At 40.7% G+C, this 11,712-nt stretch overlaps 1 protein-coding gene across 1 annotated transcript; it reads left to right on the top strand.

Moving 5' to 3' along the window:
* Window positions 1–1,674: 1,674 nt before the first annotated feature.
* LOC132833761 (C-type natriuretic peptide prohormone-like) lies at window positions 1,675–4,793 on the top strand. The gene is made up of 3 exons (XM_060852291.1): window positions 1,675–1,764; window positions 2,270–2,609; window positions 4,633–4,793. Exons 1-2 carry the CDS (start codon window positions 1,675–1,677, stop codon window positions 2,594–2,596), a joined length of 417 nt encoding a protein of 138 aa, XP_060708274.1. The 3' UTR covers window positions 2,597–2,609; window positions 4,633–4,793.
* The last annotated feature ends 6,919 nt before the right edge of the window (window positions 4,794–11,712 follow it).

Here is an 11,712-nt window from a genome sequence, read left to right as displayed (position 1 = left end):
TGTTCTCCTCATGATGCAGGTGACAAGTGGAATTAACCAGGCAGACTCCAACAAGTCTACATTCTTTCAGTGAAATAGTGCGAGAATCTCATGTTTTCTATACATTTACTTAAAATGCACAAACATGCGTTATTAACAGGATCGATATGAGTTTCTAATCGCAGAATTCTAAGTTGCAAATCTGAATAAAATCGAAAGTCAAACATGTATAATACTAAATTGTTTGAGATTTACTTGACCTTCATTTGGTAGCAATTAACAATAACATGGGATACTGGAGACAGGGCAGAAGTAACCAGTGGTTGTCTGGTTCGACCATCCGATTATCTCCTCGAACTTCCCGCATTCTACAGTGTAATATGCTATGCAATGACACAACCCCTGAAACATTCCACGGAGCCATGGGCTGCGCCTTCCAGTGTCACTTCTTTAAAAGGTTACAGTTTTGTAAGGATGTTCACTGTCACATTTCATTGTCATGCCGCTTTATTAACCTCTCACAGTACGTGTAAATTAAATGGAATCCGGCGTGTGACCCATATTTCATGTCTCCTCTCAATCAAGCTTCCACCATGTTACCATTTCATTAAAAGACTGAGTTTTTTTGTTGTTCTCCTGCTTCCAATGAGTCAGCGCGTCGCTAACAATGAACAGATTCAAAACTTATACATGCAAAATATTAGAGTTATTACCTGCAACACCACCGGACGCATAAAAGCACTTCATGGCCAATAAATACGCATTTTTTTTAGTCACTGTTACTGTGTATTAGTAGCAGTTGTCAATGTATTATACATAAAAGTGGTATTTAAAATGTTTAAACTATCAATGACCCCGTCAGCCACGGCACAGAAAGTAACTCCCCTGGTACAAATCAGCATTGGAATCTGATTCTTTCTGAACAAGGTAGCCGTTAAAATGTCACTTTCCTTGTAGCCAGCTAATGGAGAGAATACTCACAGATGTGTTGCTTCTCTCGGTGCCATTTACATTGTACTACATCAGGTAAAGGAAAATGTTTACTGGATGTACTACTTGTTGTTTTTGAAATATATACAGAAAATGTAGTGATTTAAAATCATATTTTATGTTGTGAATATTAATTAAGATTATTATAATTAACGATTTCATTGTTCAAGCAGTTAATTACAAAATAGGAAACTCCTCGCTCTCTTTACAGAGCCCTGTATGCAATTATTCCCGAGTTAATTGTATTCGGAGCAGTTTAATGTAAAAAGCCAATTATTCGGCCAGGACAGAATTTGACAATGCGATGGTTGCATTCATATCATTGCACTTAGAAAACCCGAAGATAACAAATAATTACCAATGACTTGAAAATTAATTGATTTCCAACTATTTAAATTAGTAATCTCGTCATCATAGTGGCTTCATGTGAGCAACTTAGGTTATACAGGTTAAAAAGAATCCACCCCATATTTAAATCATACCAGTTAGTGAACAACTGAAACTTTGCTGCGTGTCGTCTTATCTGAGGGAAGTGACGGAATGGGATGATTTAATTAATATTTGGGATCATGTTCACTGGAATGACGTCAGCCAACATGAAAATAAAAGACCCGGAGTCTAAGCACAGAAGCAAGCAGTGAAGGAGGAGGCAAGTGAAGAAACTAATCATTCGAGAAGAGTGGTTCAGCCTGAAGTCAAACTGAGATGAGTGGACAAATGAGTTTCTACTGTGGGCTCTTTTTTGTGTTCCTGATCCAAGCCCAAGCTAGACCAAGATCAGATGATAGCATCCAGGTAAGAGAACCGAATGGAAGAACGACCCATTCGCTTGTGGTATGAAAAAGTAAGCAATAGTTACAGAATTAGACCAATGGCTCAGTGGTCTCATTCGGGATTGCTGACCTGCTAGGAGTCGACATGGATGAGACCAGTAATATATTTTACCCTCCATTGTCTTCAGTCACGACGTATCAAACTGTTCACTTGATACTGCGCGAGTGAATTGAAGCGCAGAAGAGCCATCGCCGATGGGGGTGAACGACTAGCATTCGTACCATTAACCAACAACAGACAGTGAAGGAGTAGGTTTCTAGATGTCACTAACTTGAGCACTGTGCGACATCCTTGCTTCCTTTCGACAATTCCTTGGCTGATGTTCCAGGGTTTGTTGCGCTTGCACGTTCCAAATTCCAATCACATCGCCATTGTTTATTGAAAATTCCCAAACTTTTCTAATCTATGGCTGTGAACAATTAGATCTGGTCCCCAAATCCTATCATTTTTGTTTTCTTACTTTCAGACCTTATCCAGACTTTTGGAAGATGAATATGGGCAGTACTTCCCCTCGGACGAGCTGAACAATGAGGCACAAGAGATATCGCCCGGCGCTGCCGTTTCCGAACTCAACGCTGACCTGTCCAGTTTGGAGCTTCCCTGGGATCGCGAAGCCAGAGAGATGGAGAGGCAGCCTACCCACCAGGAAGCAGTCCTGGACCGCATCCTGAAAGATCTCCGCAGTGGAATTCTGCGGGAAAATAGTTCTAAGAAGAAAAAAAGTCAGAAATCACGGCCCTGTTTCGGAGTGAAGCTGGACCGAATCGGGGCTATGAGTAATCTGGGCTGTTAGCGGCTTGTTCAAGGTAAGAGCGGTTGAGGTAATCATTTGCCGAGGTCTGTTACAGTTTGAATGGTACACATAAATAGTGGAGTGCTCAAAGAGGTAGCAGTCAGCGATACACTGCGAGGGAATGATTTTAAAATTACTAAATAGACTTGGAATTAGTTTGGACTGAGCTGTTTTGTAAAATAGCCCAGCAGGTAATTGACAGGCTGGGATCTGAGCTCTCCCAGCCCCACGTCTACCGCTTCACTGTCAAACATCCATGATCAGGGAACATTGATGGTGTATTTGGGAAAGGGTGAACAATGCTGAGTGAAATCCATTCCTGTACCATCACCGTACCTTTGTAACCAGTTTTCAAATTCCAACTTAGCTCTCAGCTAATTTTATCCTGAAATAAAAGCAGAACGTGCTGGATGAAGTGAAATTCCGAAGAGTCAGGGGGTCGTTAACTGTTTCTCTGTGTCCCCCTTGATGCTGTCAGACTTGACAGGTTTCTCCAGCATTGTCTGGTTTTTATTTCAAATCTCTCCAGCCTCCGCGGTATTTTGCTTTAATTTTAGGCTGACCTTTACCGGAGAGCGCCGGTCTCTTGTTAAAATGTGTCAACCCGATTGCTTTCAGCAAATGATCGTCATAATATTCATATCTCAGACATTCCAACTAATCAAAACTGACCCGAAAAAAAACCCTTAAGATCTGAATTTCAGCACCTTGGAAAAGTCCACCCACCAATTTCCTGAAGAAGGGCTTATGCCCGAAATGTCGAATCTCCTGTTCCTTGGATGCTGCCTGACCTGCTGCGCTTTTCCAGCAACACATTTTCAGCACTCACCAATTTCCTCTGCCGCCCACTCTCTGTGTGGCAGAAAATCCAAAGACTCAATGTCAAGTTCAACCATTTTAGGTCTTGAGCACCTTCTCCCATGTCCTTAATCCAACCCCCCCCCCCCCCCCCCCCCCCCACACCCCACACCAGACCTTGTCACTAAATGGGCTGCTACCACAAACAACCCATTATCAGCCACTAATGGTCCCCATTAGCAGCTATTAATTCTCCCCAGCTAGCTTTACCGATTCCTTTGCCCAACTGTTTCTCTCTGTCTCTCTCTGGGCTCCATCTCTACCTCCCCCTTCCCCCTTCCCCCACCCCAGCTTCAGCATCTATCCCAGCCACAATTAGCTCTGAACAAGGGACACTGGACCTGAAACTTTAACTCTGCTTTCTCTCCATAGATGCTGCCAGCCTTGTTGAGATTTTTCAGCAATTTCAGATTTTGTAGCTGGACGGCAACTTCATTTCCCGCGTTTGCTCCTGGATATCATTGCCAAAAAAAATCTGTCAAACTTAGCTTTGAACATTATAATTGACGTTCCCAGCTCCAATCCCGTTACAAAGTTGTTACAGATCTGTATTGCACTTGAATTAATGTTAGAACTCTGCTCCCTTCATCTGGACTCTCCCAAAAGAAAATGGTTTCTCTCGTGTCTATTCAGTATTTTAACCTTAAACACCTCAATCAGATCACCACTTATTTGTCGATATTAAAGGGAATAAGGGCTTAGTTTATACAATTTGTCTTCAAATGTTTTAACCCATTTAGGGCAAAATACAGTTCTGATGAATCGTCATCCCACGAGGGGATAGTTTAATATTACAAAACAGACTACTTTGGACTGAGATTTTTTTCTGAATAAAATCACAAAGCAACCTGTCATACCAATATATCTTCCTTTAAAGTTCAAAGTTCATAATCGAATTAAATACTATACTCTAGATGAGGTATAAGCAGAGCTCTCGAAAGCTATAACAATAACTTCTACCACGTTGTACTCCAGCCCAGTGAGATGAAGGCCATGATTCCAGTTGCTCTTCCCACGAGGCCAGGGCCTCTTATGTCAAAGTGAATTGATTCAATGCAATCAGATCACTTTTGCTCTTAAACTTCTCATCCAAGGTTTAGATGTTTTGGATTTAACTCAGATTTTGAATCTCCCATCCTGAGTATTGCTGAGCTCATTGTCTTGTCTCTTATCCCAAGGTCTGACTCCGAGAGCAACACTGCTGGTGCCGCCTATTCATCGAACTTCCCACATTTATCTCACTCCTCTGATTCTTGCTCTACAAACTCTGACAGATGACAAGTAGTATCCCACCTGTAGACTAATTACAAGTTCGACTCTCGGATGAAATCCTTAATGTACAGACAGTGCCAGCTGCTATTTAAAGCATATTTAATTCTATTTATATTAATTATGAAACTATTAATTGTAACGTATTCGTTATTTTGTTGCTGTAATACTGAAGGTCAGTCACTTGCTGTTAGTTCTGGTGTAGAATAAACAAAGCCATCATTGGAGTTGATAGATTTATCTTCAGTACATGTAGACACGGTGTATGGAACCAACTGCAGAATAAAATTTAATGTAAATGAACGTCTGGGGATCATTTCAGTCTTGTAATTTCATGAGTTCAAAATCTCAGTTTCACTTTCGTCCTTATCTCCATCCAATACTTGGAGGATCAGCACTCTGTCCATTTTGAAAATTCGGCGCTTCGGTTCCAGATGGAGATAAGGACAATCAGCAGCTGCCTTCCTCTCGGCTGTAAACTCGTTCTAATCACTCATGCATTCCTCTCGAATTCGACTATTTAGGCTAAACCCATTGCTCCCTGAGAGTGAATGAACCGGTCCCTTCCTCACACCTTAAAAACATGGAAAGTGAAGGTTTACGACGTACTTTGGCGCTTGATGACTTTGTTGCAAAATCTCAGCTGACTATGAATGTGCCTCTCCGTGCCAACCAGTGTGTAGTCTTCACCCAGGGTACAGGTTAACATGGCGATTCATGCTGGCATTTCTAATTCCCAGACCACGAGCGAACTGTGGTTTAAAGCTCTATTGTTTAACTTGCAGTCAGACATTAATTGAAATCACGCGGGAATATTTACATAAAACCTTAAAGACTAATCATTTCCATTGCAGCAGAGCAGAAACACAGTGCTGGAGAAACTCAGCAGGTCTGGTAATATCGCCGGACAGAAAGCAAAGTTAATGTTTGATAGCAAGTCACACAATAAGATATAAAGGCAGTGCTGAAGAAGGGTCACTGAACTCGAAACGTTGACTCTGTATAGATGCTGCCAGACCTGCTGAGTTTCTCCTGCAATTTCTGTTTTTTTGTTTCAGATCTTCAGTATCTGCAGTTCTTTGGTTTTATTTTAAGATATAAAGGCAGGTGGACGTAGGTTTTGACTAATATTCAATTAGGCGAAAGAGATGGAGAAGTTCAACAAGGGAATTTCAGAGTTTAAGGTCAGGGCAACTGAAGCCATAGCCAACAATGGTGGATTATTAAAAAGGTGATGAAGGAAAGGCCAAGATTAACAAAGTACTGGAATCATAGAGTTTAATAAGGCTGGAGGAACCACAAATGTGAGGTCAAAGTCATAAAGGACTTTGAAAACAAGGAGGCTTTTTGAGGTGTGGAACCTACGTCCAACACCCAGTCAGACAATGTATTCCAGACAATAGTATCTTGGTTTATAAAAAATATCATTAATCTTCCCATTATTTTGTTAATGTTTTAAATCTTGTTACTGAGTGATCTTTGACCCCTAGTACCATTCTAATAAACCATGTCTGCATATTCTCCCAGCTTTTAAGATTTGTCCTAAAGTATGGTGTTCGGAAATAGGGTCATAGAGATGTACAGCATGGCAACATACCCTTTCGTCCAACTCATCCATGCCGACCGGATATCCTAACCTAATCTAGTTCCATTTGCTAGCACTTGGCCAATATCCCTCCAAACCCTTTCTATTCATACACCCATCCAGCTGCCGTTTAAATGCTGTAATTGTACCAGCCTCCACCACTTCCTCTGGCAGCTCATTCCATACACGGACCACCCTCTATGTGAAAAAGTTACCCCTTAGGTCCTTTTTAAATCATTCCCCTCTCACCCTGAACGTATGTCCTCTAGTTTTGGACTCCCCCACCCCAGCAAAAAGACCTTGCCTATTTATCCTATCCAGGCGCCCCATGATTTTGTAAACCTCTCTAAGGTCACCCCTCAACCTCCAACGTTCCAGGGATAACAATCCCAGCCTATTCAGCCTGTCCGCATAGCTCAAATCTTTCAACCCTGACAACATCCTTGTAAAACTTTTCTGAACCTCTTCAAGTTTCACAACATATTTCCAATAGTAAGGAGACCAGAATTGCATGCAATATTCCAAATGTGACCTTACCAATATCCTGTACAGCCATAACATGACCTCCCAACTCCTATACTCAATCTTCTGACCAATAAAGGAAAGCATCCCAAACACCTTCTTCACTATCCTATCTACCTGAGACTCCACTTTTAAGGAACAATGAGCCTGCACTCCAAGGTCTCGTTGTTCAACAACACTTCCCAGGACCTTACCACTAAGTGTGTAAGTCCTACTCTGATTTGCTTTTCCAAAATACAGCACCTCACATTTATCTAAATTAAACTTCATCTGCCACTCTTCAGCCCATTGGCTCATCTGATCAAGATCCAGTTGTAATTTGAAGTAACCTTCTTCATTGTCCACTATACCTCCAATTTTGGTGTAATCTGCAAACATACTAACTATACCTCCTATGTTCACATCCAAATCATTTATATAAATGATGAAAAGTACTGGACCCAGCACCAATCCTTGTGGCACACCACTGGTCACAGACCTCCAGTCTGAAAAGCAACACTCTACCACAACCTTTTGTCTTCTACCTTCGAGCCAGTTCTGTATCCAAATGGCTAATTCTCCCTGTATTCCATGAGATCTAACCTTGATTACCAGTCTCCCATGAAAAACCTTGTCAAACGCCTTACTGAAATCCATATAGATCACGTCAACCACTCTGCCCTCATCAATCCTCTTTGTTACTTCTTCAAAAAATTCAATCAAGTTTATGAGGTATGATTTCCCACACAAAAGCCATGCTGAATATCCCTAATCAGTCTTGACTTTTCCAAATACATTTAAATCCTGTCTGTCAGAATTCCCTCCAACAATTTGCCCATCACTGATGTCAGGCTCACCGGTCTATAGTTCCCTGGCTTTTCCTTACCACCTTTCTTAAACAGTTGTACCACATTAGCCAACCTCCAGTCTTCCGGCACCCCATCTGTGACTATCAATGATACAAATATCTCAGGAAGGGGGCCAGCAATCACTTCCCTAGCTTCCCACAGAGTTCTAGGTTCACCTGATCAGGTCCTGGGGATTTATCCACTTTTATGCATTACAAGACCACCAGCACCTCCAACCTCTTGTTATGACATGGGGTAAACCCTTCTGCTAATTTAAACCAGACACACACAAAAGCTCATCTTGCCTCATAATCTGTAAATGTATGAGTGACAAAAAACTGCCAAATCCTACTATTGAAAGAAAAAAATTAACAATTTATTTTTTAACTCCAAGAAAAATAAAACATTAAATAACTGTCTACACTGTAAACCTCCTTTGATCAATTTATCAACTTCCCACTCTACAACACTACACTGATCCGATAAAAAAAACCCTGATTAAGTTTTACAAAAAAAATCAAATTTCAAAACCAGTCAGCTGTGTTGATTCTTCTCTGTATCTTTCTCTATAGATTTGTTTGGGTCTTTTCTTCAGTCCTCTGCTGCACAGATTTCATATGTACAGTTACTTTTCAGAGACCGATTCTGCAGGCAGTCTGTTTGTTGATGCTCTTTGCTGCTCTGGCTAACTGTCCAAAATGTCTGATTTTTGTACCCCAAAACATCAGATCGTCTAATTGTTTGATGTCGTCAAAACAGTAAAATTCAAATTCGATTGCATTTTGGTATCTTGGGGCATAATGTAAACTTATTGGCCAAATCGAATTTGTTGTGTACCATAACAACTCAGCTCAGCTATTTGTATCACAGCCAAATGTTACATTTTTAAAATTTTTAGCACACTCTGTACTTGCTAAGTCCTTGCCAGCTTTCACTCTCTCTTAAAGGTACAGTACACCTACAACTTCATAACACCTCCCCTCTTAAGAAAAGATAAACCATCATCATAACAAGATGGCTCCATTTTTTTTCTATTCCTTAACCACATTACTATGACATACATATGACTTAATCTAAGTTCATATTAACATCTTCTCACATATATATAAAATTGAATAGATATCAATCTCACCTCTACTTTATCAGTTAAACCCGTGATAATGCATCTGCTATTACATTCTTACAACCCACAACATGTATGATTTATAATTAAAAATGTCTGTAATGTAAGACTCCAATGGAATAGTCTCATATTCTTGTCTTTAAAGCATTCCAAGAATATAAGAGGATTGTGATCTGTGTACACAACCATCTTTGACACATCGTTCGTGACATAAACATTAAAATGTTGTAAGGCCAGTACCAAACTCAATAGTTCTTTTTTGATCATAGAGTATTTTCTCTAGAGGGTGTTGATTCTCTTTGAAAAGTAACCAACTGGCAGTTCGAATCCATCATCATCTTCCTGTCGCAGTATAGCAACCACTCCTATGTCGCTAGCATCAATGGCAACTTTGAAGGGTTTCCAAAAGTTTGGTGTAGCTTAAACTGGTGTAATGGTTAATATTGCTTTAAAATTGTCAAATGCCTCTTGGCATTGTTCTTTCCATCGAAATTTTGTGTTCTTTTTCAGAAAATCTGTTAACGGTGCCACTACATTGTTGAAGTTTGGAACAAATTTCCAATAGATGTAACTTAATGTCAAACATGGAAACACCTCTTTCTTTGAGGTTGGTCATGGAAATTCCTTGATGGCCTTCATTTTTCCATTCCTTGGGGTCAACTTTCCATGACCAATGTTATGTCCCAAGAACATCACCTCTGTTTTTGTGATTTCAGTTTTGTTTATTATTAGTTTTGCTTCTCTTAATCGGTCAAAAAGCTCTGCAAACTGTACCATGTGATCTTCCCAAGACTCACTACAGATCACTACATTGTCCAAATAGGCTGCACAGTTTGTTAACCCAGCCACAACTCTGTTCATGAGTCTTTGGAATGTGGCAGGTGCATTTTTCATTCCAAAGGGCATCACTTTGAATTGATACAGCCCATTTGGGGTTAAAAACACAGAAATTTGTTTTACCTTCTCGGAAAAAGGTACCTGCCAATAACCATGTAGTAAGTCCAACATTATGATGTAACTGGTTTGTCCAACTTTCCCTATACAGTCCTCCAATCTCGGTATTGAGTATGAGTCTGGTTTTGTTGTGGCGTTGACCTTCCAATAATCCACACAAAATCATTGAGTCCCGTCAGGTTTGAGAACTAAAATGATTGATGAATTTCACTTGCTCTGTCTCGGTTTGATGATATCTTCGTTGAGCATGGCTTTTTTTCTGGGCCTGTCTGGTTTTGAAAAGATTAAACTGATAGGGGTGTTGTTTTATCAGAACAGTATTCCCTACATCTACCTCATGCACAATAGCATTATTCCTCCCCATCATATTCCTGCATATGCCCTCATACTGCTATAGCAAACCTTTCAGCTGTGTTCTTTGCTCCTAAGACAGATAGTTCACTAACCCACTCCTCAAGGACTTCCTCATTGTTTAACATTTTTTTGAGGGATATCAAACTCCACGACATCAGGATTTGATTCCTCCCTCTGTGGGGCAGTAACAAACACCTGTTTCTCCAGTTCCTTCTCCCTATTATAAAAAGGTTTTAACCTATTCACATGACATATCCTAGACAGTTTTTCCTATCTGGCATCTTTTACCAGAGAGTCCACCTGACTCAACTTTTTCTCAATTTGATAGGGAACACTAAACCTGGCTTTGAAGGGATCTCCTGTCACTGGAAACCATACAAAAAAGTCATCTCCGTGGGAAAACATTCAACTCTCAGAATTTTTATCTGCCACCTGCTTCATTTTATGCTGTGTCCCCTTTAGGTGCTGTTTAGCTAATTCACCTACCCAATTTAATCTCTCCCTCACCTCTGATACATAATCCAAATGTGAGACCTCTGACTTTGATCCTGTCAATTTATCTTTAATTAATTTCAAAGGGCTTCTCACTTCATGCCTGAATATTACCTCAAAGGGAGTAAACTGAGTAAATTTGTTTATGGCATCTCCAGTGGCAAACAATATGAATGGGATAGCTTTATCCGAATCATTCGGGTAATCCTGACAGTATGATCTCAACATGGTCTTCAGGATCTGATGTCACCTTTCTAAAGCTCCCTGTGATTCGGGTAGATGCGCACTTGATTTAAAGTGCTGTATACCTAAGCTTTCCATGGCTTCCTTAAACAGCCTAGCAGTAAAATTAGACCCTTGGTCTGACTGAGTCTCTCTGAGTTGCCCATACCGCATGAAGAAAGCTACTAACTCCTCTCCCACCTTTGTTGCCTTAATACTCCACAATTAAATTGCCTCCATAAATCTGGTGGACACATCCATTATGGTTAACAGGTACTGGTTCCCACTTTTAGTTCTCGAGAGGGGACCTACACAATCAATTGTAACCCACGTGAAAGGTTCTTTGAATGCAGGAGTTGGCAACAAAGGTGCCGGTTTATTACCACCTGTGGCTTACCCACCATTTGGCATGTATGACACGTACGGCAAAAGTTAATCACATCCTTGTGCATTCCAGGCCTGCGTCTTCTGTACACCTAGGTGACCTCCGACAGGTAGTTCATGTGCTACCCACAAGACCTCCTGTCCATATGCCATCGACAACACAATCTGGTGCACTTCAGCTCTTGTCTCCTCTGCACCAACCTGCCATGGTCTCTATTTTTACCTTAGTATTCTATCTTTCAGATAATAACCCTCAGGAATATCCTCTGCCTCCATTTCAGAGTATGGTTCAACATATATATCTTTTATTGTCTTGTCATTCTGTTGCCATTCCATGAGCCTTCCAGGACTGAACACTCCTGTCTGACCCTCTGCCTGTTCAGGATCTTTTCCTGCACCATTAAGTCAAACAGGGTGTCCACTAACTAAACCTCAACTCCTTCATCTTTCTCTTTAGTCTTTGCTTCGTGCTGTGACTTACAATAGTGGGATCTGGTTACTACACAGTTTGGGAAAGTACTAGGGT

The sequence above is a fragment of the Hemiscyllium ocellatum genome, chromosome 37 (assembly GCF_020745735.1).
Source record: "Hemiscyllium ocellatum isolate sHemOce1 chromosome 37, sHemOce1.pat.X.cur, whole genome shotgun sequence".
Taxonomy (NCBI): Eukaryota; Metazoa; Chordata; class Chondrichthyes; order Orectolobiformes; family Hemiscylliidae; genus Hemiscyllium; species Hemiscyllium ocellatum.
The sequence above is the reverse complement of the archived record's forward strand: the minus strand, read 5'-3'. Positions and strand labels throughout refer to the sequence as shown.

What these genes read in the sequence shown, in the direction of transcription:
- LOC132833761 (XM_060852291.1), top strand. Translation starts at nt 1,675, where the DNA reads ATGAGTGGACAAATGAGTTTCTACTGTGGGCTCTTTTTTGTGTTCCTG. An exon ending in GATCAGATGATAGCATCCAG is followed by an intron (nt 1,765 to 2,269) that starts GTAAGAGAACCG and finishes TCTTACTTTCAG; the next exon opens with ACCTTATCCAGACTTTTGGA.